The 27,663-nt window shown below is 42.2% G+C and overlaps 4 protein-coding genes and 1 long non-coding RNA gene across 5 annotated transcripts in view; 3 read left to right on the forward strand and 2 right to left on the reverse strand.

The window, feature by feature from the left end:
- Nucleotides 1-1,388: 1,388 nt before the first annotated feature.
- Nucleotides 1,389-4,359, forward strand: polr1e (RNA polymerase I subunit E). Its single transcript, XM_070827882.1, has 12 exons — nucleotides 1,389-1,465; nucleotides 1,708-1,811; nucleotides 1,893-1,969; nucleotides 2,051-2,136; nucleotides 2,252-2,307; nucleotides 2,404-2,548; nucleotides 2,706-2,816; nucleotides 2,912-3,008; nucleotides 3,101-3,231; nucleotides 3,327-3,408; nucleotides 3,668-3,799; nucleotides 4,071-4,359. The coding sequence occupies exons 1-12, from the start codon at nucleotides 1,390-1,392 to the stop codon at nucleotides 4,234-4,236; spliced, it is 1,263 nt and encodes a 420-aa protein (XP_070683983.1). The 5' UTR covers nucleotide 1,389; the 3' UTR covers nucleotides 4,237-4,359.
- fbxo10 (F-box protein 10) lies at nucleotides 4,289-11,624 on the reverse strand. Its single transcript, XM_070827881.1, has 11 exons — nucleotides 11,425-11,624; nucleotides 10,421-11,022; nucleotides 9,414-10,244; nucleotides 9,043-9,192; nucleotides 8,561-8,697; nucleotides 7,647-7,717; nucleotides 7,341-7,493; nucleotides 6,899-7,249; nucleotides 6,489-6,799; nucleotides 6,184-6,371; nucleotides 4,289-5,485 (listed from the first exon to the last, which is right to left on the reverse strand). The coding sequence occupies exons 2-11, from the start codon at nucleotides 11,003-11,005 to the stop codon at nucleotides 5,308-5,310; spliced, it is 2,955 nt and encodes a 984-aa protein (XP_070683982.1). The 5' UTR covers nucleotides 11,006-11,022; nucleotides 11,425-11,624; the 3' UTR covers nucleotides 4,289-5,307.
- A 3,367-nt stretch (nucleotides 11,625-14,991) lies between these two features.
- On the reverse strand, nucleotides 14,992-27,021 carry LOC139198709 (uncharacterized). The gene is made up of 3 exons (XR_011584104.1): nucleotides 26,763-27,021; nucleotides 22,976-23,063; nucleotides 14,992-15,239 (listed from the first exon to the last, which is right to left on the reverse strand). It is a non-coding gene; the product is annotated as an uncharacterized lncRNA (long non-coding RNA).
- Nucleotides 18,854-20,392, forward strand: cxcl8a (chemokine (C-X-C motif) ligand 8a). The gene is made up of 4 exons (XM_070827635.1): nucleotides 18,854-19,385; nucleotides 19,584-19,716; nucleotides 19,834-19,920; nucleotides 20,046-20,392. The coding sequence occupies exons 1-4, from the start codon at nucleotides 19,319-19,321 to the stop codon at nucleotides 20,056-20,058; spliced, it is 300 nt and encodes a 99-aa protein (XP_070683736.1). The 5' UTR covers nucleotides 18,854-19,318; the 3' UTR covers nucleotides 20,059-20,392.
- Nucleotides 21,955-27,663, forward strand: part of camk2d2 (calcium/calmodulin-dependent protein kinase (CaM kinase) II delta 2) — a 36,574-nt gene continuing 30,865 nt past the window's right edge. Inside the window, exons 1-2 of the mRNA XM_070827634.1 lie at nucleotides 21,955-22,236; nucleotides 25,676-25,770. Of these exons, the coding sequence (XP_070683735.1) occupies nucleotides 22,175-22,236; nucleotides 25,676-25,770 (157 nt within the window). The 5' untranslated portion in view covers nucleotides 21,955-22,174. The remainder of the gene's footprint in view (nucleotides 22,237-25,675; nucleotides 25,771-27,663) is intronic.

Here is a 27,663-nt window from a genome sequence, read left to right on the forward strand (position 1 = left end):
CCCGTTGCTGTAATGAGATATAAGAGCCAGTAATAATAAACATTACCTTGAGTTTTCCGTCAGCTAAGGTAACAAGAGGCAGAAAACAAGGCCCCTGACCACAAAACCGACAAGGCTAAAGTTAGCTGGCTACCGACCAGCTAACTGTTGTTAGCGACAGCAGCAGACGGACACCTGGACTGACCGCCTTGTCGAAGCAGCTTTTTTCTGGCAGTAAATGTAGCTGTAGCTAGCTAGTATCTCAGCTGCTGTACGCCCCACGTCCCCTGTCGTCCGCTGCCTATCGGTGTACTCGCACTGAATGGTTTGGCTGTGGGGGCGAAGGCTGCCGGTGATGTGAGCTCACGGTGACCGGAGCAGCCAGTTGGAGCCGTCTGTCAGTGTCAGGCCCCGCGGGCACAGCCAGGTGGAGCCGCCGGTGATCGCACTGACACCCTGGCTGTCGATCACTATCCGGCTCAGACAGGCATGTGTTATGATTTCTAATCCTGGATCACACTCAGACGGGGTTTTCCCAGGCAGACTCACAGGGTGGCGCTGTGATTCACTCCCGTGTCCATGACCTCTCCGAGGTGAAGAGCTGCAGCTTTACGTTTCACCGTCAGGCGGCGCTGCAGCGACCTCCAAAGATTAAAGACAGAGTCAGATATGAATTTATACGGCTGCTGTCGGATCAGCGTTTTATGTTTAGGACAGATGTACAGGAATGTATTTCCCATTAAACTATAACCATTATACTCGCACCGTGTTGGTACGTGGATGTCACTTTAACACTTTACTACATAATTGCTATACTTATAGTACAATTAGTACAGTAAATACATATTATACTTCACTGAGTCCACCTGCTAATTTATCTGGTTACAACCTGTTTATATCTCAGTATATATGTTTGTTGCTATCTGCTTATACCCGTAAACACAATAGAAAACAGTGGGTATATTTATTTTACTACTAGTTTATACCTTTTTAAAATATCATTTTTATCCATCAAAGTACATATTTATTCATTATGGTGTATATATGTATTCACTTACATACCCATCTACAATCTGTTCTCATCATGTATACACACACGCGTGTATACCAGTGCATGTATTTACAATACAGCATTACTCACCAGGCTACCACAGTTATATAGTCTATAATAGTTAGTTTTGAAGTTTGTGTGTATTGCACTTTGATCTAGCTGCTGTATCGTATTTGTGTATTTGCTGATACATTTCAATAAAAACGGCTTCCTAAACGAATACTAGCATTGATAATATTGATAACATTGCAGAGGTAATATAGCAGCTTTATCTCGCAGGGCTGCAGCTACTGAAGGGAACGTACTGTTGTCCCAACCCGGAAGTACGGAGCAGTGAATCCTCTTGACTCTGGAGACTCATGACAACAAGTATGGCTGCCTCCTGCTCGCTGGTGTGTTGTGGAGAGGAGAGAGACTCCGACAAAGCTGTTATTGGTGACTATCTTTAATTTGGTGGTTTGTGGAAACTTTTTACAAAAAAAACCAAATGTAGTCGTGCCTTTAAATGTTCGGTGGTGCTTATTATCTCTATTTTAAACACCCATGTCCATTACACACGTGGATGCTACGTAGCAACATGGCTACTTGTTTTGTGTGTGTCGGAGTGGAGTTTCAGCTTTTTCTCATTCGTGTAAAGTTAACTTTTAAGCTCCTCATCATGTTTCTCCTTCTCACAGTTCGCTTTTCAAACGGAAGCGTCAAAAATGCAGACAAACTGGATTTCACGATGTACAAGCACACTGAGGAGAATAACCCCAGGAAGAAGAGCAGACGGATAGTGGTGAGGAAGACGGGAAGATCATCATTGCTCGGGCTGTGTTGCTCTGTCATGGTCATGTTGCTCATGTGTCCCTCTGTCTAGGCTGCCGAGACTGACAGACTGTCCTATGTTGGCAGTAATTTTGGAGCGGGGTCCTTGAAATGCAACAACCTTTGCAAGTAGGCTAATGTAGCATATTTCAAAGATGTTGTCCAGCTAATAATGCTAATAATGTAATACGATGTATGGTGTCTCTGTAGATATTATGTAGGAGTGTTGAACAAGCAGACCAAGCAAATGGAGCTGCACAGTGCTCAGCTTTTCAACCTGCAACCTGCTATATCAGGTAAACGGGGAAAAATCACCATTGATTACTATACTGAATGTAATATTAATGCCTTGTGGCTGCAGGTTACAGATGATTATACAAAAGAATCCAATTTGTGCTTCTTTTTCATCAGGAGAGGCAACAGAGACAGCTACTGCCAATGACACAACTCAGACCTACAGAGAAAAGGTACGTCCTGTTTTTCTTAGAAAAAGAGAAGACTGGACTCAAATAGGAATAAACTTGATATTAATGTCATAATCGTATGTCACATTTCCTCTTTAGGTTGACGCTTTGATTGAGGCGTTTGGCACCAACAAACAAAAGAGGGCTCTGAGCACCCGCAGGATGAATCAGGTGGGCAGTGATACCCTGCATCAAGCAGTGGCAATGGCTGCCAGCACTGTGATTGACAAGAAGGGTCTGGAAGGTAAGCCACATAGTCGCATTTTACAAGTCTGGGACATAGAAGTAGGTAGTCTAAAAATCATCAACTTGTCATGTGAGGGCTTGAGTTGTCATCTTTCTCCTCCACGTGGTCTTCCTCCGCTCTTGTGTCAGTTTGATCATCATATTTTTCCCCTTAGCTCTACAACAGGAAGTGGCTGAGACAGAGTCTCAGGCAAGCCTGGCTCCCCACCTGCCACCCTGCAACGCAAACGCTGACAAACCTGAGAACGTCTACCTGTTTGACGATCGTATCCTTCATTCCCTTTGTGTACGAGTGAGAGAACAGCAGCTGGTGGCTGCAGCTCAGTTTGTTTGGGTCTCCATCCTTAATTGCTATCTACAGTTCTGAGTCCAGTCGAGTTTGAGGCTTTGGAGCAGGCCGGATCCAAGATGGCAGCGCTCACCTCCGAGGAGCTGAAGGAGATGACAGACAGTGGAACGTAGGTTGCCAAAGCACTCTCACTCGCTCAGGCATTTTATTAATCTGCATTTTTGTCTCTTATTTTTGTTTGCACTTTTTGTTTTATTCAAGGGGCTTGTGTGTCACGAAGCTCCTGGAGACAATGCCGGCTGAAGGTGAAGCCAGAGATAAAACTACGCGCTGTGCCTTTTATCTTTCTCTGCTCTTGAAACTGGCACGGCAGAAAAGCATCTCCCGCAAGTGTGAGTACTGATTTTTTTTTTCCTTCATCATATATTCTTTCAGTTCTTAAACATGTCTGGATCACAGACTAACTGATGTATGCTTACATGTACAGTTGGGATGGAGGAAGGCTGTCCTCGCCTCATTCAGAACAAACTGTTCAAATCATTCACTGCAGAGACTTTCAACAGTGGCAGGTATGATGGTGATGGAACTTTTTCCATGTTTATCATCTATATCTACAGGGACTGCATGTACTCTGCAACTAACAACTTATAAACATTTACTTCATAACCACTGGAATTTGATTTGGTTGGATCAGTTTATTTTCACTTCTTTGCCCAAGTTTCAGATTACCATGAACAAAGTGGTAAAGTAATTCTCTCTGGCAGTGTTTGTGCACTGCTTTTGTTATATCCATGTCTGTCAGCCTTTCACCTTATTTTTCCCCTTTAGGATCCAGAACATGGTGTCTTCATCAATGCGTGCCAAAGTAGCGGCTTACTCTCTGGCCCTGCTGCTGCATTTAGGTCACATGACAGCTGACCTCACCTTACTGCATCGTGACCTAGGAATTACAGAGGCCAGGTAAATTCAAAATGAAAGTGTATGAATAAACATTTTAAAAATTGCATTTGGGTAGAGAAAACTTAGTCTCTTTTGATTTTTTTTTTTGTGCAAAACATGTTTTTTTTTTTTACAACTGTAATTGCAATTGGAAATATTAAGAATGTGTCACCACTTTCCGCTTATGGTTTTTGCATTATCAGTTGTAAATTATCTGATTTTTGTTGTATACAAAATATTCAGACCACATAAAAATGAAGTGCATGACGGATTTTTTCCTGTCTTCCAATAGGATGATTGAAGTAGCAAAGTCAATGGGACTGACCCTAATTAAATCGGCCCGGGCGAAGGCTGGCGAGGCCAGACAGCAGGATGAGCACAAGGAGGCCTCTCTTTGTCTACCTCTGGTCAAATATGATCAGTTCAATGAGAGACGGAAACGCAAGAAAATGCACTGAGGATCAAGCTAAGAAAAGACAAGAAGTGAACAGAGAGGGAGGACTGTAAGAATTGGAAATGCCACGAAGAAGTGTTTATTAATGTATTTTGTAGACAAATAAAGTGGTGAACTTTGAGTTATACATGATAGTTTCTTAATGCTTAACTGTGCAAGATACAAAAAAGCAGAATGAGCTGTAAACAGATTCTAGATGACAGAAAACATCTAGCTAAGACAGTCATAACGTATAGGCACCTTTTGTAGACAGCACATATTGCACACTGAACATCATTTTCCTTCAATAACTGCCTATTACCAGATGAGTGTGTCACTGTGCAGTGTGTTGATAGTATAAGGAATGATAACGGGTCCTTCACTAAATTTTACAAAGAGCTGAAGTGGATTACATTTTAAAAACATCATGGTGGACAAGACACAAAAAGAGACTTACCAGGAAATAGCAGCTCTGTGCAAGAGACAGAAGCTTAAGTTTGGCATTTTTTTTATGTATATACACCTCACACTATGACCACTCCTTCCCTAGCTACAATCTTTGATTAAAAAGTCAAACAAGGCACAGCTTTACTTGGTAACATGGTTGATGCTGACATCTCTGATGCCCTCTGACCCCTGCCAGGATTTATAAATGTGCACTTCCTAACCAGGGAGTCTCAAAGACAAACAAAGTCCACAGCCGTTCTGTACATGAATCTGAAATCTGCACATAAAAGAGAACAATTAAGTTAAAGCTTTAGTATGGAAATGATCGTTTAAGGAGGACAGTGATGATGCTTGAATGTGTTGTGCTCCAGCTTAACTTCTTAAGTCCACATGATGGGTGCACTGGAGTTTTATCATAAAATCACAAAAGTCTGAATTTCAGATTTACAAAATGTCCAGATGCACTGGAAGGCAGATGGCCCCTTTAGTGGTTCTCTTACTTCTTGGAGGGTCACACCACTTCAACCAGATGGCATGATTTGGGAAGGTCAGAGTGCTTTAAATGTGTGCTACACTCCAGTTCAAATGTGACCAGATGCCGACCTTTAGGGAAAGTCACTGATATTGGCTTCTAAGTGCTCGCCGACCTTCACAGGATGGAACAGAACATGCTGCCACTGTGGCAACCGCTTTCCACAGTGGCGCTGATCCTGGTCGTCATGGAAATTCCAAGTCGGGAAGGATATTGGGATGAGGAGAGGCCAGAGGGGGAGCTGGGAGGTGGACGCGGTGGCGGGTTTTCCAAAACCCAGGGAGCGGACGTAAAACTACAAAATGCAAAGAGATAGAAGATACACATGAAGATGTTTTAACTCGTCATAACCACTTATGGGCAGCAGGCAACAGGTTGTGAGCACAGTATTTCTGCAATACCTTTGAAGCTGATATGGTGAACTTGTTATCAAACAGATCTTTATTTAGACATCCAGCAGTTAAAGGGCAACATTATTGCTCACATTATTATTTTGAGTAGTGTTTATGGCCATCTAGTTTAATATACATCCAATATTCCTTATCCATCAGCTCTGTTTTTGAACCCTTCCAGCTCCTCAAGGAAATATCTGGCTCTTTAACTGATATATGCTCCACTATATTTACTAGATAGTTGCTAAATCTGTCCATTTTGTGTTGGTAGTTTGGAGTGTTTTGACTGAAAACAGCTGCCATCTGTGGCCGAACAGTAAAACAGCAGTGAGAGTGAACCAAAACAGTAAAGTTGTGGGCCAGATAGCTTAACAGAGAGCTGAAACTCACTACAATGCACCATAAAACAGAGAGGGAGCTGCAGATCCAGGTGATAATTCTCTCTAGGTTCATCACAACAAGCGACCCCAGTCACATTGTCATTTAATACAATGCTATAGATGATAGCTTTGAGTGTGAGTACAGCAGAGGGAAAGGGTGCAGACTCCATAGCCAATGGTGGTCTTTACATCTCTGGCACTGCTGTTGGTTGCCTAGTTACCTGTTATTATGCCTTAGAACACTGTTGTTGCGTAACACACAGCTCTCATTGCCAGGATCCATATGTAGCAGTGTTTTTTTGTTCCCAGGGTGGCCCTGGAACAAGAGATTATCATGGACAACACCTTTTACTGGCCCCAGTACAGCAATGCCACAGCCCTGTGAAGGTTGGACACGGTTGCGCAACACCTAAAGAGAAAAATCATAAAATTATAAAAATGTATGTATGAGTGATGTGTCGATATTTCATGGTGGAGCTATGTACAATGTTGTAATAGTCTGTGTGTATGTCTCAGTCCAGCTCACCTTGATGTCAGCACTGCCAGAGACTTGGACCCCATATCCATGGTTTCCGACCACATCGTTCTCCACAATCTGCCCGTTACCACTGAAACTGACACCACAGCCACTGTTTTTATAGATGCCGTTGCCACGAAGCTCCACTCTGCAGTCTTTCTCCACTGTGACACCTCCTCGACCATTTTCAAGAATGCAGTTTGTAATGAGTCGGGTCAGCTGACTGCTCTGCAGCACAGCAATGCCAGTGCCACGGTTGCTGTTTACGAGGTTAGCGAAAACATTCAGGGGCTCACTGCTCTTCACGTACAGACCAACCGCTACAGAAAGGGAGAAATGATGGGGAGAACATTAGAGACAGGAAGAGGGTAACTTTGTGCATTGGACATTATGTAATCCTAAACTGTGCTATTTATTACCTCCATTGAAGTTCATGCAGTTGCTCTCCACCAGGGCCACACTGATGGAACGACGGGCAGAGTGGCGCTCATCCTCGCTGTCAAGATCACTCTCCCATGCAAACAGTTCTCCCTCTTCATTCAAGTTCTCCTGACCTTCTCTACCTTCTCCTTCTCCCCCTCTCCTTTCCCCGTTCACTCCTTCTCCGGCCATCCCCTCCTGTCCTGGCCAGTTCCCCTCCCTGGCCTCGATGTTCTCTGGGTCCTTCCTGCAGAACACTGCCAGCCCATACATACAGTTATGGGTGATGTAGTTTCCCAGAAGCTGTGGAAGGCTTGATGACATAACCCAAACGCCACAGCCTTTGTTACCTGAAGAAACAAGCGTAAGACAGGTTGCTACAGACAACATCTACGATGAGCTGCTAAATCAAGGTAAGTGTACGATGCTGAAATTACATACAGTAGACGTGGTTCCCCTCAATAAGTCCACGGCCTCTCTCTCCCACCACGACGCCGTCTGAGTAGCCATAACAGATGTAGTTATTCCTCAAGATAGGGTCACCTCCTCTACGGATGTCCACACCTCCCCACTGGTTCTCTCTTATTACATTCTCTGAAATACAAAAAAAAAAAAAACAGACTTCATAACCATAAATGGTGCTTTAATTTTCCTAAGTGGCACATCAATGGAGGGAAATGAAAAACCCACTTGATATGCTGATGTGTGAAATGTGGAAAATGAGGTGAGACAGATCCACTCACACACCTGTTATCATCCCTCTGCCATTCTCGTTTATAGCTATCCCTGCTGCCTGGCCCTGGAAGATGTGGTTCCCACTGAGAGAGAAAGTGAGAATATGACAGGGGCAGATTTTAAACAGGTTCAGACTTCATGTAGTAGTCTATGCAGAAACATAATACAACACTGCTTACACCACACTTTTACTGTAAAATGCTTAATGATTGTAAAATGATGTGTTGGAACAAAAAAATGTACGACTGCACTGCAGCAGTCACGGTGATACTGAAGTTGCTTGAGTGAAATTATCAAACCATACAAAACAGGTTTTTCATTGAAAAGAGTAAGATTTTAAAGAGTTTTCTGGAAATTTGAATACATTTGCAAGCATACTTTGACACAATCTCAAGCTGATCTTACATCAGTAAGCTGGACAAAATGATTTCCTCTTAACTGCATTAAACTCCAACATTGCACATGCTTAAAAGAGTGGTAGACTGGATCTAAACCCTTCCCTGACTGACCAGAGCTGAGTTTGGTATTGAAAAACATCTTGCCATCATGGAGGACATGTTAATTTATCACAGCAGGAAAAGCACAGGTGAAAAAAATAAAATAAACCCTGTCTGAATTCCATTTAGCAGCATCGGTTTCAGGGTCCTGGTGTTGTGCGTGCTGGCTCACTGATTCACTAGGAAACATCTGTGCTTCCATTACAAGTCATGAGGCCTATTGTAGCGGTGGTTTCAAACACTGATTGTTTAATAATATTTCTTTGATTTGACGCTTTAGAAAAACAAAAGGGCTAAACCCTAAATTCCCCTGTCTTTCTCCTTACTGGAAAACGAATCCTCTACATGCTGAACACAATAAATAAATGAAGAGAAAAGCAGGGACTGCACATTCCTTGGCAAGTTAGATGTTCGTGGAGTCCCACCTACCTGACCACAGGATTCCCACTGAAGAGAATATAAACGCCCGCTTCCTTGTTGTTATAGATCTGGTTGCTCCGAATTGAACCTTTTCCATTGCCAAGGACAACAACCCCTGAACGCAAACCACTATGTATTTTGTTGCACTGTGGAATGAAAGACAGAAGGAGAGAGTAACAATGACTAAAGTAGAAAAGGTGATCAAAGTGAGAGAAGTTACATCTGGAAATGTACCTACTGACATTACAAACAATTCAATCATGTGTGAGCTTTTATTACAGATGCCTCTACTCATTATTATACGAGTTATGTGACTATTGAGTATTGTCTAAAAGCCCTGAAATTATTGATGAGATGTAATGGGAAAGTGTGTGGTACTTTGACAAAATAATCTTATCGCTGACAGCTGATTGTGAGATGCAAGATTATTTTGTCAAACGTGGGAATTGTTTGTTTCTTATTTGTCTTATTGACATTGGAGCAGAAATTACCATAATGATGGGGTTAGCCCCTTTTCGGATATCCAGCCCTGCCTCCCCATTCGAGTGGATGTTGTTATCGGCGATGAGACCCTGAGCAGAGAGGCGCAGGAACACACCTGATGCGCGGCACTCGCACACTTCGTTTCTCAGCATCACTATCTGAGGGAGGTGAGAGACAAGGAGAGGGAGCTCAAGTAACACATCACACAGGAAACTGCTGCTTAATTACTCATGATCAGAGCTACTTCCTGAACTTGATACATGACTCAAAAGGTATGCTGCCTAAAAAACGTCATTGGACATATGAAAGTTGTACGTGTTACGATACACTCAAGTGACACTCCATTAGTCAAAAAAATTGTTACTATGGTCTTACTTACTGTGGAGTTCTGTATACAGCGGACAGCATAGTTCAGCCCACGGAAAACGTTGCCCTCCAGCCGAGCTTGTCCATAATTAAACAAATGCACGCCACCCTTCCCTTCCCTGAAGAGACAGCGTCTGAGGATACAGCCAAGGGTGGATGCTGCCAACATCTGAGCCTCTGGGTCCCTATCTAGTTCCTGCTGAAATGTGAGGGGTTCAGGGGTCACAGATGGGGGATCTGGAGAGGAGGCCAGTGGCAGAGAGCCATCTGGCCTGGGCTTGAGCAAATGGGCGAGGCCATGATGTTCACATGGGATTTTGTAATCCAATGTAACTGGGGTTTTGGTGATGTTGGTTCCTCCTCCATCTCGGTTCTCCTCCTCTCCCTCGCTGCGCTCACCATCACTCCAGCAATCTTCAATCACTGTGCCCTGACACACTGCATCTGCCCCGGTCCTCCTCTGCCAGTCTTCTATGCTCACATGCTCCTTTTTAACATTAGCACTTGGAGGTTGATGCCCACCAGTGGAGCTAGCCAGAGGGCCTTTGGGAGGGCTACTGCTACTCCCAGATGCACCACATGATGGGAACGTCCTGGCTAGTGCGGCCAAGTGTTTACAAGCCCAGTTCCTTTCTGAAACTGGTGGACCTTCGATAGTCACAGAAGCTGTGTCACTCCCCGAGAAGTCACAGCTGTCTAACAAACTGAGGACAACACCCAGCAACTGGGCAGAGCTGCCTTGTGAGAAGGAGCAGAAGCGAGCCTGGCAGGTTCCTGGGCCACGGACATGCAACTGAGTACCTTCAAAGTTGCAGTTATCGAGTTGGACATGACCCCATGACGTCTAGAGCAGAGCAAGGGGAGAAAGGTCAGACAGATTCAGCAGGAAAAACACATGTCGGCATGATGTAAAAGTAGAATTTGACCTGGTTTTGTAGATGTTTGAGGATACAGGATTGGATGGACATGTGATGAGAAATTGCTGTATAAAACAAACCATCATGGCACGCCGTTCTTTACCTTGTAAACCACAGTTGAAAACCAGGGTGGCATGAACACTAGATTACACAGCCTGGCCGTAGGGCACTGCTGCTCCATGCACACCAGGAGGGCCACCTCACCCAGTCGGCCCAGCCCAACGAGCTCCACAGGCACCTTCAGCGCCACTTCAGCCTGCTCCTCGTACACCCCTGGATGGAGAACCACGCGGTCATACGGCCCCACCACCCCGAGGACTCCACGTAGGGTCTCGAACTCACACCCCGGCCCCACATGCCAAACCCTGCGGTCTTTTCGACGGCGGAAAAAGAGGAGACAGGCAGAGGACTGGAGCTCTGGCCCATTTTGAGTCCAGGTGCGGGTGGCCAGGGCATGCTGCTTCAGGGCCTCTCTCCAGGACGGGGGCTCCAGGTGTGGCTGACTGGGCCAGTTGGGATGTCTGCACTCAGGGCAGCCTAGGCAGAGCTGTCTCCAGCGGGTGTTATCTAGAGAGAGGATGAGCTCCCTCCAGGCACAGCACACCTGGCAGCAGCGGCCCAGGTCAGGGAGAGGAAGGTAGGCCAAGATAACCCTCCACAGCTCCACGGGGAGGCAGCCCACCTCCATGGCAGCAGAGACACCGGCTGGGGAGCACGGACGGAAACATGGAAACACACCGTTAAAGCGACAGGTAACCGTTACACAACAATAACAACGAAGAGCATGCGTGTGGATCATTATCAGACAAATAACCGATGCTATAGTGGCTAGCTGTTAGTGTGACAAGCAACCGTGTGCTGTTTTAGCAGGAAAACAACACATAAACATGACGGAAACGACGCCGAATATTCCGCTGCCTTATTTTAATTCCAATTCAAGTAATTAACTAATATAACACCTCCATGTGAGGATGCTATTTTTGTGTTGAAAGTTTGCGACGATTAATGACGACTAGCTACGCGTTAACTTGCAAACAAACCTTGTGTGACTAACGTTAGCTACAACATCACCAAACACGGGGTCAAAAAACCCCAAAAATCTTTTACCTTTTACCAGTCTGCCATGGTCAGGTGAGTCAACATATCTGTGGGGTGTCCGTCCAGAGCAGATATCTACCTCACATTACATGTCGGCGATAGCGACTTTCCCCTCGCTGCCTCCACAGTTCATGAGCATCGGCGAGGACCGCAGATGTGCCATCGAAATGGAGTTCAATAGCTTCCAGTTTACGACAAGAGACCACGAAACAAACACAGAGCTGCTCCGTCTTCCGCTTCCTAAAAGTGGGCGTTCACCTCCAGGAGGAAGGCTGCTGTTAACGTTGATATTAACCAGTTCAGTCCTGTGTAATACGGAGCCTTTAAAGGTCTAACCTGAGCGCTTTAGCTCAATCTCCTGTGTTCAGTCTCCGACATCTGCCTCCAGCCAAACCTCACTGTAGCCTTTAACAGTACTTTAACATTTTGGTCCAGATATCCTCATTCCCTGTCCCTGGTTCTTGCATTACAACAATTAGAGTTTCATATGATGCCCTTTCCCTCCCTTTTTAGGGCTATTTATAGTTATGCAGAGCCATTATCTCCACATTGAGGCACTATGGTGAGTGACTTGTCTCTGTGATTTTATTCAGTCAGTCTCCCCTTAAAGCTCATGACCGCAGGTGAGGGTTGAAACACAAACTGACTTTTTAATTTAGAGCCTCATCTCATAGCCAGCCAAGTGTGTGTGTGTGTGTGTGTGTGTGTGTGTGTGTGTGTGTGTGTGTGTGTGTGGTACTGTATTAGATGTGTGGGATCACTTATATGTAATACAGTACCAGACAAAAGTTTGGACATACCTTCACAGTCACCAGTCTTTCTTTATTTTTTATAGTTTTTTAATATTGTAGATCAATATTGAGGACATCACAACTACGAAGAAACACATATGGAATTATGTAGTAAACGAAAAAGTGCAAATTTTTTATTTTTTTTCATATTTAAGATTCTTCACCTTTTGCTCTGATGACAGTTTTGCTGACTCTTAGTTGTCCAACAGTCTTGGAGGAGTTCTCAGAGGTGCTGAGCACTTGTTGGCTGCTTTTCCTTCTCCCTGCAGTCCAACTCATCCCAAACCATCTCAGTTGGGTTCAGGTCGGGTGATCGTGGAGGCCAGGTCATCTGACGCAGCACTCTATTGCTCTCCTTCTTGGTCAAACAGGCCAGGTCCTGTTGAAAAACAAATGATGGTCCCACTAAGTGCAAACCAGATTGCATGGCATGTCGCTGCAGAATGCTGCTCACCAGCAAAGCACCCTCCACACCATCCCACCTCCTCCTCCATGCTTCATGGTAGGAACCACACATGCACTCACCTTTTCTACATCTCATAAGGACGGGGCGGATGGAACCAAAAATCTCAAATTTGGACTCGTCAGACCAAAGTACAGATTTGGTCTGATAAATGGGTTGTGTGTATACTAAACTACATTGCTGGGTGTTGTCAGTTTAGAGAGCTTTATTTAGAGAGTATTATTCAATAAGCCTTGTACTAGATGAAAACATACTAATTATGTCCCAAAATCATCAGCACGTACCTTTTGCAACTGTAAAATGTGTGACAATGAAAAAAAACTGTTGTAAAACATTTATATTTTATCTTAATGTAAGAGGTGGTATAGGTATATTTTCAAGTGCTTAAAGGGTCCGTAAGTAAGATTTTACTTCAACTATCCTTGAGCACAAAATTACCATATTATCCTTGATTTTGTGATCACCGGGCAGTGAGTTTACAGCTAATGTGCAATGACTTACCAAACAAGGGTTGGACCCAAAGGCAGAGCAATAAATATAAGTTCAAGTTCACTAGAAATTAAGCAAGCAAGATTCAGTATCGGAAAGTTTTTTGGAAACTTGGCAAAAATCCAAAAAATCAGACTGGAATTCATAACAGGCAAGAACTGGCAGGTAGAGAAAGGTTGGGCTGTTACGGTTTGACAGGAACACTAGACAGTCTGGGGGACACACTCAAGTTACTGTAGGTGGGAGTGTCTAGATCTAAAAAGATGTGAAATTTAGGTATGGAAAAGAAACAGATGCAGAAATGTTGTGACACTGCTCATTTCCTCCTATATCCAACCCCCAGTCTTTAACAGGATTGGTTTGTCCTTGTCACTTTCTTAATTTATTTCTGTTTCTTACAATAATTGGTTCAATAGATTCAAATTCTACCCCATCAAAGAAACTTTATTTATTACTTCATTTATTTTTTTCTGAAGGTAGATGTTGATGGTATTTAGGTGAATTATGCGCATAACACTTCCAAACAGCAACCTCAACCGCCTACAATGTTCCAAGTTTCCTTTTTCTAAAGAATGGAAAATGTGTGAGAGCTCTGCTTTTTCTAACACCAATACGGTTGCTGGAGGAAGTGGCTAATTTGAAAAATGACCTACATGACTTATTTGGTATCTTTGGTGAGCTGAGTTTCTCGAGAATAAATAACATCCCAACAAGAACTGGTGACCTCTAGATGTACTGAGTAAACTGTGCCGCACTGATATAATGAACAGCTTTCAAAAGTTACCTTTTATTTTAGTAGTTGGAGTTTGGGTTGCTAATAGCAGGGCCAGCCACAGCAATATCATGTTGCTGGCTCTTCTCCTGATCAGTTTAGGTGAAGGTTTTTCTTTAAAATGATAAAATGAAAGGCAGCAAAATGATACAGTGTCATTACTGTCAGCTGCTGATCAGGGAGTGCACTGCAAAAAATGATTATAGTCCTGACAGTGCGCACCTTTGTCCAAAAGGTGGCGATGTACTTCCACAGCGGATGTGATCTGACCCTGCAGATTACGCCTGCCAAGAAACACTGTTTGAAATGTTCTTTCTAAACTATTCTCAAAACATTTGATTGTTTTTGTCTCCATCACAAACAGCAACAAATCACCTGCCCAAAGCAGAGAATGTTTACCAGAGGAGAGCGGGGTGGGCAGTCACACAATATTTACATCTCTATGATGCCAGACATACAAAGGACAGAGCAGCGTTTTGTGCCTCTTCCACACAGACAGAATTTTTAAAAATTAGATAGAAAAGATTATGTCTGATCTCTGGGTGAGGTTAATGTCAGGTTTAACGTTGTAGGCAATGTTAGATTAAACATATTGTGCTTGGTGCATACAAAATTTCATCATCATGGTTGATGTGACTTAACTGGATTTTTGATTGTGTAGCATCTGGCATTCAAAGATAGTAAATATAACTCTAGGCCTCGTTTTAAAATATTGTATATTAAAGATCAATATTTGTTTATATATTTCAACAGTGTTCTTTTTTTTATCTTAAAGCCACTGTAAATAAATAGAACTGTCATAAACAGTCATGGACACTTTTATATCTTTGATTTAAACTATGACTTTCGCTGTTTTAACCTTCCTGCACATTACTGACTAATGAGAAATTTCAATTTAATGATAAAAGTAATCTCAAAAGAGAAGGACTAAGAGAGACAATTATTAATATTTTTAGTGAAAATGTAAGTTGTAATGTAGGTTTTTGAACACAAAGGCATACACACGACTTTTTGCAATGGTTTATATAGCCTATATCCTGTTGCACATTTGACTGCTTAATTGCTTACAGAAATAGCTCTTTTAACGTAAGCAGACAATGATGTTTGACATATAGTTCAGAATACAGGTTTGTGGCATCCATGTCATCCTTTCTCACTGGAACACACACAGGAAACTGAAAGGTTACGTTGACGATCTGAGCAAGACGAACTCTTTTTGCTCCATCAGTGCAATCCATGCTTCCCCTTCAGTCAGAATGGTCCTTCCTTCCGTCTGAGCCAGCTCTGTTAAAGTTTTCAAGATGTTTGCCTACAGAGAAAAAAATATGTACAATTGTTATAGTGAGGGCAATCTCACTTCACTTACACATACACTGGATAAAGTATTGGCGGCAAATGACTATTTGCTCACAAGATTATCACACATTGAAATGAAATAAAAATATATTTTTTGCTGAATCAATTATTTTTAAAAAGGAATTCTTATTAATGAATCAATGCAGTATTTCTCCCAATTGAGAGTACGTGTACTGCTCTTTTCCTGGTTTTCAACAACAGGCTCGCCACTGCACACTTTCCCAGTTATTGACTAATGGTTATTCGGCTTCCAAGAAAGTTCAATGGAGATAAATTATAATTTAACTATAATCTTACAATAGTGATGTTAGACATATCTACCCTTAGGCTGAAGTCTGAGTGTGTTAGTCAATAGACTGCATTCAGCTCTTCCCTCCACGGTTGCAAACTGTGATGCAAGTCTTCTTTGTCATGCCTTTCATTCTTCATTAATTCCAAGGAATGATGACTATATCTAACTTTTATCCTGGATGACGTTTTGAGATGTCCATTTTTTTTCTCTTTTTTCACAAGAGAAAATGATTTTGCTATGAAATGTACTATAAACTATATAATATATATATAAACTATAAACTGTACTTGCAAAACCAAGGTTGAAAGGCCTTGCATATATCATCTGTAGTTCTGTAGTTGTCATATAAGGGTACTTTATGACAAGCCAGCAGGCTTGTCTTGGCATGACGCTCAACGTCAGAGGGATGCTGTTACACACATCTGGAATGTAAAGTCCTGCAGGGCCACCCACCATCAGATAGATACCCCAAGTCAAAGTTTTGAGAGGGGAAAAAAAGCCTTCAATCCTCAATCCCTCCCCCAGCTTTTTGTAAATTAAAAAAAACCCCTGACATTTCCCGCAAATCCCCTCAGGCTGAGTTCCTCTGTATCTCCTTTTCACAGGCTCTCACTTCCTCATGTTGTGTATCACCAATATCAACAACAGCTTAACTCAAAGTCTGCTGAAACTAATTGTTTATTAGATTACAATGGTACACACTTACTCTATTGCAGCACATGCATACCTATCAGCTTACCTCTCAGTACAAAGAAGGACATAATAAGTGTGTGATTCATTCTTGATTTTCCCAGCATCTGTTTTCATCCTCGTGAACTCACTCTTTTGTATTCAGTATCAGTGTGTGGTGGTCTGTGTGCATGAGCCTGTGTTTGGTTTGTAAACCGCACTCCACGATAAGGCATTGCTAGTTAATGTTATCAGACAGCATGCCATTCAGGACAGCGCGACCTTTCTTTAAACATGCAATATACCATCTACCACACTATACTCTTGTATATATGCCATGCTTTTCAATTGCTTAATGCACGATGCAATGTTATGCTAAGTTAAACTAATGCTGAAGAAAGTAATATGTGCCAAAAACATTGACTTTACAACACTAAGGGCTCTGTTTTCATGCCAACACAAAGCCAGTGGTAGAGTAGTCGCAAAGCAATTTTTGTCAGCAAAAGGTCAGTTGGGGTTTTTTTTTCAGGTACTTTCCTGGCTGTAAACCCACGTGCCAAGTTGGTGTAGTGATGTAGCTGATGACCCTTATGACCAAAGTTATTACAGTTCGTCCTGAAGGGAACATGAATATCTGTGCCAAATTTCATGGCAATCCACTCAATATTTGTCGAGACATTTTAGGTTATTAAGATTACCATGAATGTCTGCATCAAACTTTTTGCCAATCCATGTAACAGATGTTGAGATTTTTTAAATTTTGACCCACTGGTGGGGCTAGAGGAAAAGTCAAGCCATCCTCTGGAGACCTTGAATGGCTCTTTTAAATTTAATGGTGATGCATCCAACATTTGTTGAGTTATTTCAGTCTGGACCAAAGTGACGCCTCAGTCTACCAACTGACATTGCCATCTCTTTACTGTACTTAGATTTGTAGTAACACGCTGTTACTGGAAATGATAAACCATGATCACGATGCAGGGCCGTTTGAGTTTTAATATTTACCACATTTAAGTGGCTTTTCTACTCTGCAATAAGGAAAGTTTTCGCTGGGGTCAAGGGGAAGTTTTGGAATATCCAAACATCTATGTATCATGCTGTCTTATCATGAACATGTTGTCACTTCCTCTTCCTCTGTGATCCAATGAAGCCACAGAGGCTGTTTCCACTTACCACTATACTGTGTGTGTGCATGTGTATTTGTGTGTACAAAACTGATCCTGCTCTACAAAATGAAATCATACAAATCAGTTACAAGTGCTCATTAAAGTACTCTTGTTATATACATGAAATGCCATAAATGCACACATTTAGAATCATTCTCATCACTCTTCACTATATTTTCCATTCTTCTTTTTACACCCAACACCTCCAGGGAAGACCAATATATTTAGAATAAATGGTCATATGTTTCCTAACTTGTATTAGTCATATGCTTCATCTCATGCCAGTATTACTTATCTCACCACCTACATTGGTGTCAACCACATCCTTAAAAAAATATCTTGAACTTCACAGTGAAATTCATCACATGTTTTTTTTTTTTTTACCAAAAATGATCATATTTACTTTCCATTTCAGTAGTCTAGGCTGAGTTGACCACAAAAGGGCACACTTCTAGATATGGTCAGTTCACAACTTCCAGCATATCTGAGATTTCTCTCAGTTCCTGTTTAATAAAGACTTGACTAAAACTAAACTTGTTATACTCTTAACAAACATAATTGTATCCTATCCAAGAGCAAGAATGGTTAAAGTCAGACAACAATTGAAGAATTGATGCATCAAAAATGTGGGATTAGCCCCCCTGTTCAGAAATTACTCCATACTTCCTTCTGCTTTGTGAGAGTGACTGAGGTGACGTTTACGACTGCAGCAGATCTGTTTCAGCTTGTTGAGGTTTGCGTCAGGCGTCAGTCCCATGAAGGTTTTTGGCATGTTGCCTGCTATTGCTTAATGAATGTCAAATGCATGGGTGAATGCAATAATTGACATGTAATAATATGCTTTTGATCTAGAATACATGAATGTGGTTTGCAACATCAAAAAATTCTCTGTGATTATATTTATATTCATTTATAGCAACTGTGTTATTTACATTGGCAGACTGTACCATCACACTACTCTCTATTTCTTTCTAAATACCAAGAAATGTTTTAACTTGCTTCTGTGAAACATTTTAGGGTCATTCAGCACGTTAGGCAGCTGTGCATGTACTGTTAGGTAGAGGACTTGCCATTAGTAGAATTTAACAGCGATGTCTTCATTGTTGTTCAAAGTCAATAATGGCAGTGGATGCACTACAGTATTTGAAATTCCTGCTATTGTGTTCAGCTGTCCAGCTGTTGACCGCTGCTCAAACACAATGATAAGTAGCTGTCCAAGTATGTGAGAGACGTGCCAACACAGAGTTCATGAGTGACTCTTGGTGCAACAAATTCCCCTTCTTGAAGGTGAAATTTTAGATGTCAAAACTTGAAGGTGACATTCATCAGCCACTCATTCACAGATTGCATTTAATTGTTCATTTTATTGCATACAATCCGTGAATCAGGCGTCAGTTGACCAATAGCTAATCTGTGAGTTTGGTGTGAGCAATGGTGCAATGTGCTGTTAATGGCAATGTCTAATTTAAAAAAAATGTCTCTCAAGCATCTCACATCAACAAGGTATCACAGATTTTTAGTCACTGTGTTTTTCCACATAATAACTATATTTGTGACAAATGTTGACCCATGAGCTCTCTTGTTCAATCAGAGGTACCGTGAAGAGTAAATTCCCAGTCAGCTGCTGACAGTCCCAACTTGCACAACCTCCCCGAGCCAGGGAAGTGACTCATTTCCAGGAGTTAACTATAAAAGGAGAGACTTTCCTCTTCAGCGCTAGATTCAAACAACAGAGCAAGAAGGCAGTTGAACCAAGAAAAGGAAAAAGAGAAGTGAGAGGGAACTCGGCAAAAGAAGAATACAGCAGAATAAAAAAACGCCTTCTTTACTTTTACACAGACGCCTTTCTGAAGGACCTTCTTATCGTTTAGTGTTAGTTTGTTGCAGAATTTGCAAAAAGCCAAAATGATGAGCAGCAGAGTCATTGTCGCCTCCATTGTGGTGCTCCTGGCCTTCCTGGCCATCAGCGAAGGTAAGATCATTTTATTATTTAAGAATTGAATATAACAGTGTTGAGCTATGCTGTTAATGGCGATACTCTCCATACAGTGTTGCATTTCAAGTGTCACTACTTTTCACATTCTGCTGCCCTGTTTTCTTCAATGCATCAAGAGTTATCAACACACGCCATTGCACTTTGTGACTATATGTGACTCCTGTCTTCTAACAGGGATGAGTCTGAGAAGCCTGGGCGTGGAGCTGCACTGCCGCTGCATCCAGACAGAGAGCAAACCCATCGGCCGCCACATTGAGAAGGTGGAGCTGATTCCTGCCAGCTCTCATTGCGAGGAGACTGAGATCATGTGAGACCTAATTTCAAAGCCTTCATCACACCTAGACAGTGATGATCTTGATACTTCTTTGTCACTTGTTGGATTCATGAACTTGTTCTGATCTCTGTTTCTTGCTTGTTGTTGCAGTGCCACTCTGAAAAAGACAGGCCAAGAGGTTTGCCTTGACCCCGAGGCTCCCTGGGTGAAGAAAGTGATTAAAGCGATCATGTCCAGGTATGTACTGGCCAATCATGCAGAATAACGACACTCAAACACACTAACTAACTGGATAATTTAACAGAAACTGTTCACTTTTGATACCCACATTAATTATCCTCTTCTGTTTCTTTGCTCTGCAGCAGAAGACGCTGAACAGACCAGGAAAGATGTGTTTTTTGAGTCAGAGCAATTTAAAAGTGCCAAAAAGTAATTGTTTCATAAGATGATGATCGCACTCATCTCATTTCAATACCAGAAGACTGCTCATTGTCCTGATCAGCTGTTGAAAATGAACTATATGGTTGTTTGTATCAAACATGTTATTTAAGTCTGGCCTTTTGTATGTTTGTAGTGAGAAAGTTTGTATGTCACTTGCTCCTGTTATCTGTCCTGTCTATAACTTATGTGTTTGATATATTTATTTCTATTATATACATTATTTATTAAATGTAAATGTATTCAATTGACAACATACTGATTAATTAAAAAAGTGCACTTAAAATGAAAATGGAATTTCTTGGTTTTTTTTTTCCTCTTACGTGTTATTAATTTGGCTTTTATGCTGCATGTGCTTGTGGTGACAAGATTTTCCATCATCAATCAAGAATTTCAACTTTTTTTATTACTCACAAATAAGTGCCTGGAGTTTATTGTCGAGTGACTGTATTCCACTTCCTTATGGAACTGTTACAACATTGACCTCACTATCTCGCCAAAGGTCCCATCCCTGAGTTTACCATCACAATTAATTGTACGAGTTAAATTATCGTACTTTTTAATTGCACCAATAATTGTAATTGGCTAAACTGCCAAATGGTCTGTCAGCAGACTTAGACTGCTATAAGTCTCAAGTCTCATGTTCTTGTTTCTGCATTTGCACTGACTTTCCATATACAGATATTTCACATATTACTATGATTGTTTGATTTATTGATTAGCTAATCGACAGAAAATTAGCTGGCAACAATTAATCATTGAAAAAAAAACACCAAAATTTCACTGGTTCCAACTTCTCCAGTATGAGTATTTGCTGTTTTTTCTTCTATGATAGTAAACTGAGGATCAACTTTGGCTGTGAGAAATTGTGATAATGTTTCCCTACTCTTTTCTTTTTTTTCCACCTCAGACAAATCAATGAAAACAATTGTTACGTTTCAGCTCCAATCCAGAACCCCAGTTTGTAATGCAGCGTGTGTTTCAAATTTGTAGTCTCTAAGCTTTAATAACCTGGGTGACACCATTGGAGTTATTTTCTCAGACTTGATGATGGTCTCTCCAGAGCCACAGCAGACATTATGGTGATGGAGGATTTAATAATAATGTTTACAGCTACTGTCAGGGTAAGATTAAAAATTATTTTCTTCATCAATACGCCTCGTCCAGGCTTGTGAATAACAACTAAGAACTGTCTCACAAATGTGCTCTCACTGATGCTTCACAACCACCCAACAGCTAAATTTTTTGAGAAAACACGTAATGAGCTGATCATTAATACAGTTTGTTGCTTCTGCTTCAGCCTTGGATTAGCTATAACTTAATAGATGCTAAAATAGTAAACTTTTTTTTTGTGATTTCAGCCCCAGAGCCTTGTGTGGGTCTCATGTGTTGCATGTAACTTTCATTCAAAACAAACTGTTTTTTCTCCAGAATGGTAGTTACGTCAAAAGTACATTAAAAATGCGCATACCTGTGGTGCTATTGTTAATAATTACAGTAATACGGATGTTATTATCATCATCATTATTATCATTACTATTATTATAATAATTGTTGTTGTTGTTGTTGTTGTTTTTGCTGTTGTTGTTGTTGTTACTCTGTTGTTTTTAATTGGCCGGTGAGCGGATGCAGGCAAAGGGGCGGGACTGAGCGCACAGCCGGGGGTAGGTGCGGTAGTGCGGCGTCTGATGCGCGCAGAGAGACGACCCCATCAGCGCCGCGCGGACACGAACCAGAGACACCGGAATGCACACAAAATGATGCGTCCACGAGCTGTGACAAGCCGCCGCATGTGAATCAAATAAAAAAGAAACAGCGCACGACAACGCTCTCTCCCCCAGATTGAAGCACTCGCGCGGGCAGTGTTGCCTATTTGCCGCAGAAATCATCGCACCAGAGCTCTCGCCGATGCGCTTCAGCTGTGCATGAATCCCTCCGTTTGGCTTGCAGGTCCAGGACAAAACCGGGCGGCGTTGACGACTGTGTGTGGTGGATACTGCTTGTGAGTGCACCTTATCCGCGTCTCCGCACACCCCTTGGCACCACCTTCAGGATGGCGTTAACGATCTGCACGAGATTTACCGATGAATATCAGCTGTTCGAGGAGCTGGGCAAGTAAGGAAGCATGTTTTTTTTTTTTTTTTTATCATCTGGCAGCATCTCTTTAGCCTATGAAATGTCAGCCTGTTATGTAATAGGCCGCCTTGGCTTAGGGACACGGATTCCAGCCTCTGTGTGTCTGTGCGTATTTGTACGTGTGAGTGTGCGTGTGCGTGTGCGCGCCGCTGATAGTGTAGCCATGAAACCTATGATGCAGGGGGCTAAATACGCTGCCGTGTATCAAGCAGGCCTGTGCGGTGGCATCCTATTCGTTTTAATCCCACATCTGAAGCCCTGCTTACGTTTTGTGCTCACGAAAGAAGATGCCGAGGCGAGCGTGTCGTCATTTGCCTCCGTCCTGTGTAGTCACTGATGGTGCATTTCGACCTTTGGGGTGCCACAGGAGGGCGAGGAGCTCCCATGTTGTAAAGTGAACCGGGGTGAACTTCGTTGGGGTGTGTGAAATGGTGAGATTTGGTAAACCCCCCCCTCACTCTATCTACCTCTTTCACCCCTCCCCAAATCCTCCTCGTCTTCCTCCCGCGTGACAGAAATACACACTCGGTAATGCGACAGCAGACCATGTAGTTGGCGATGACACATTCCCCAGCCAAGCCAACCGAGCTGCGGTCAATTATCGGACACAGGCAGGGAATTCCTCACCCCTGAGAGAGAGAGAGAGAGAGAGAGAGAGAGAGAGAGAGAGATCCAGTTACCTGCGTGTGTGTGCACGCTCACGGACGCGTATTTGTACCTGTGTGGTCATGCGCTGCCTGACTTGCAGTCTGGTCAGCATCCCGTTGGCAGTGTACACAGTTCCAGATGTCTGTAACCTGGGTTGACTTTCAGCGAAAGCAGTGAGGGAAAGACAGAGAGAAAGAGAGAGAGAGAGAGAGGGATTAGAAATTGTCCCAGTTACCCAATGTCTCCCACTTAGCATTCTAACTGGGGGAATTGATCTCCCATCACCCCCTGATGGATGACTCTAGTGAGGAAACTCTCAGTCCCCTGCATGTGATGTGTTCATCTTACACCATCTGTCATTAATAATACAGCCATATTGCTTTTATAGTACCTTTCAACTCACCTGATCTCCAGCATGCAGTAGAGCAGTAGAGTAGCTGAAAAATGCAAATTCCACAATGTTTTTGACCAAATACCTAGATGTGTTTTAACTGCACCAAAATGATTGTTTCAGGAGATAATTACTCAAAACTGGAACATGTTGGAGAGGTTAGGGAAGTGAATAAGACAAGAATATTTACTGATACATGAATGAAATTGTCACCCACCTAATCTTCAACTGTTTACTAACTACAACCCTAACTACATCATTAATCACAAGTATTTTACATTTTTGCTCATATTTAAATGCACTGAAAGGATTCACTTTGTTATGTATATATATATTTTTTGCTTGTATATTTCCTACCAGTCAGTTCTATATGAAAATCCAAATCAAATCTTTGACTCTTGCTGAACTTGTGTAATGCATCACTTGTTTGTTTGTTTCTTTAAGTGTTGTTGAGTGGTTATGCAGTTTAATCGCAGAATAATTAAAAAATTGCACTGTGTTACCCAACAGTATTATTGTAACTGACAAATAAATGTAGCAGTAAATAACGAAAGCAAGTCTCAAGAGTCTACTAACAGATTATACTATTGTATGGAAATGTGTTGGATTTCTGGCGATTTTCAGTGAAATTAAATTTCTGGAACATTTGCAGCTTTGTTTGCAAGATTGTGAGCTGTGATTTATGTGATTAGACTAAAACATGCAAAAATGGTATAATCAGAAAAAATACAGTATTATGCCAAAATTTTAAGACCAGAAATGAATGATATTTAGTCACATATAAGTTTATAAGCCAACGTGACCCATAAAGCTCTTCTCTGCATCCCTATGCTAAGATGTTTGCATCTTTGTGAAGCCTTTTAATGTGACTAAATAGTCAAATGGTCCAAGCTAATCATGTACAATGTATTCCATCTGATTTTGGAACCAAATTTGTAGGAGAACTTGAAGAAGCATTTATACTGAGAAACTTCCTCAGTATGAATGCTTTGCATCTTGAATCTTGAGTCAGCTACCTTGCCTTTACTTTCAAATACAGGAACAATAATTTTACTGTACAGCTACTAGACATTCACATATGCACTTCACAGTGCCATTATGAATATAAACTATGCAGGATAGTCAAGTAAAATTCTTACGTAACATGTTATGCTATGATCATTTCCTTTACCAAATCCCCTATAAATTAGAAGTAAGCTTTAGTGGCAAGCTGCTCACTCCAGGGGATGTTAGATAACATGTTTATGGTACACATCACTATATATTCACAAAGCTTCCGCTTTTTTCTCATATTGTAACACAGATTTAACCAAATAATATGACATTGTACCATAACGTAATGCCACTATTGTCAGCCATTAGTACAGCAAGTGAAAGAACAGGGTTCATTTAAGGTAATGAGTAAATCTTCTGCTCTGTCACTCCAGTGTCTGCATTCAAGTGCTTCTAATGTTTGTGATATCTCTGATGTTGTGTGGAGCTAGATGGATGAGAACAGATTTTATTTGAAAGAAAAGGCGAGCACAGACAGAGATGGAAGTAGAATAGCAAAGCGGCCTGCATGGCTGCAGAGCTGAGGCGGATCGCTCCATGGCTGCGTTTAAAGATGAGAGATGCAGCACGCTACTCTTCTCCTCTCTCAAATATAGCCGACCTAGTTTTTTGATCTTCATACATGTGCCTGAAACAACACATGGCTTCAACAATAGAAGGCTGGTCGGGATGTTCGTTGTTATTAATGGTGGCAGTGGTGAGGACTGTGTGTACTGTAGGTGCCGGGTGTGAGTGTGCAAAGACTCTGCATCCATGGTTTTGTGCAATTTAATGTTGAAATTTGACTGTAAAACATCACTTTTAGCTCAGCAATGTTTGCTGTTACTCTCTTATGAAATCTCAGGGCTGTTTCATAAAGCAAAACGATCAGCTAAATCAGGTTTATTTCTGAAAATCTGGCTTATTTTCAGGAAATTCTGATTCATAAAGCAGGTTGCAATAAAATGTAAGTTACCATGGAAACGTATCCCTCCAGACTAGCTTGATTCAAGGCTTGCTAGTTTTGAGGCATAGCTTCACCTCAGTCTTACAATGAGATACAATCTTTTCTCCAAATCTGCTCCCCCCACCACCCACCCCCCCCAGTGGTCGGAGGCCAGGATCAAACTACAGTCAATGTCAGATTTCTGAGAATTTGACACATCCTGCAGTTATTGGCTGATTAAAAAGAAAAGCTCAGACATTTTTCAATCTGAAGATTCTGGTCCAACTTCTTAAACTATCTCGAGCCATGTTTTTCACACAAAGCCCCTCAGTTTTGAAAAAATAACCCTGATTCTGTATTGAATTTGTCATTAAGCGTTTCTGTGTGTATCTTCATTTCAGGGGCGCATTCTCCGTGGTCAGGAGGTGCGTTAAGATCTCTTCTGGACAGGAATATGCTGCCAAAATCATTAACACCAAGAAGCTTTCTGCCAGGGGTAAGAGAAACACAAACACACACATCAACATGTACAGGAACACACAACATACTAATATAGAAACACACACCACACATGTGCGAAAATACATGCCCCAAGTGTCACTAAGTTACGTGTGGATGAGCTGTGAACATTGCTGCCCCTGAAACAGGCTTTGGGGCTCCTAGAGAGAACAAGTTGGTGTGTGTGTGTGTGTGTGTGTGTGTGTGTGTGTTTGTGTGAAAGTCAGTGAGTGAGAGACAGACAGTCACACTGGGACAGAGACTCATCTGGATTTTGGTTGATTAAGTTTTCTGTGTGTGCGCAGAATAACACAGCGACTATGTCAAATGCTGTAGCTGTGCCTGCTTGCACTTTTTGTTCTGTGTAGTACTGCACATGTTGTACTTCCTTTTGGTGTTATTAATATCTGTCCTTTGGTTTCTATGTAAATGTTTGTCACATACAACCTTGTGTGTGTGTGGTTATGCGTGCGTGTGCATGTGTTCCGTATTGATTCAGGGCTCTGGCTGGTCTTGTCGTCCCAGGGGCAGATCTCTTGCGAAGCCGACCCAGTTCTTTCACATCCGTCACTGTAATTGTAGCCGCTGGCCTGGTTGCCTCAGGCTTGGGACACACACACGATCACACACTCACACACAAGGACACACATGACCCAGGAACCGCCAACAGCATATTTGTGATTATTAACCAATCGTGTGTTGCGCCTTTGCTGTTCCTCCTTCCCTTCAGCCAATGGCAATTTTTGTCACAGCTTGCCTGCCTGTGATAGCCAGTGACTGCTCTCATACCACACAAGAAGTCAGGCTTCTGTGGATGTGATCTGAGCAATCTAACTAAAATTAAATCGGTAATAATTTACTGGAATAATCATAGCTGTTGCTGGACACTTTTATGCTATTGCCTATAGTTGAATTGTGTTAATGCTATTTCATGTGTTGTAGAAAATGTGTATTAACAAGCATCTCCATCCCGCCTTTGCAGTATTTTACCTTTCATTTCTTTCCAGCAGCTCCCAGTCTCCCTCCTCCTCAGCATCCTTCCTCTCCATGTTCTCTGCTCTTTTGCATATACTCTTCTTCCCTATTTTGCATTTTAGCTTTCTCTGTCTTTTATATATTCTCTCTTTTTTTGATTCATAAGACACTGTCATATTTCTCACCAGCTACTTCTACCTCCACATTCTATCCCTGCCCTCATTCCCCCATCGCTGTTTCTTTTCTCTCCTTTACTATGCTCCTGTCATGCTGCATCTCTTCTCTTTCTGCTTTGCTCTCTCTTCCCTCGCCAATCCTTTGCTCTTTCTCTCTTCCCGTCTCTCTTCCCCCCATGTTGACCCTCCCACTTGCTGAGTGCAGTGTTGGTAATAGACACCTCGGCACACAGATCAGTGTTTCACCATTTGCATGCTAGGACAGATTTTCCAAAAATACTGCAAAGGGTTATCTCACCACAAATACATGTGGATCTGCGGGTGTGTAAATGCACACACACTCTCTCTACCTCACTATTTCCTCTGTGTGTATAGAGGTTTACATACCAGGCATGCTGGCGTGTCAGATATGGTCTTACCCTCTTTCCGCGATAAGCCCTAGAATTGCAACTCTGATTCCCTTCTCTCTGGCAGGATCATGACCTCCCCCCAACGCCACTCCACCACTGTGTGTGTGTTTGCCTATGCAAGTGCATGTGTGTGTGTGAGTATATATAATTGAAAAGGGTTTAGTGTAGGATTGGTGGCTGGAAAGCAGGCAGATCAAGGCACTCTGTGTTTGTGTGTGTATGTGTGTGTGTTTGGTTTTTCTGGTCATACACTAACCACACATGTGGCGGGCCTGTAGGACCCGTCGCAGTCCTGCAATCTGCAATCCTGATTATGCAGCATTTCATTAA

Source organism: Pempheris klunzingeri, chromosome 3 (genome assembly GCF_042242105.1).
Source record: "Pempheris klunzingeri isolate RE-2024b chromosome 3, fPemKlu1.hap1, whole genome shotgun sequence".
Classification (NCBI taxonomy): Eukaryota; Metazoa; Chordata; class Actinopteri; order Acropomatiformes; family Pempheridae; genus Pempheris; species Pempheris klunzingeri.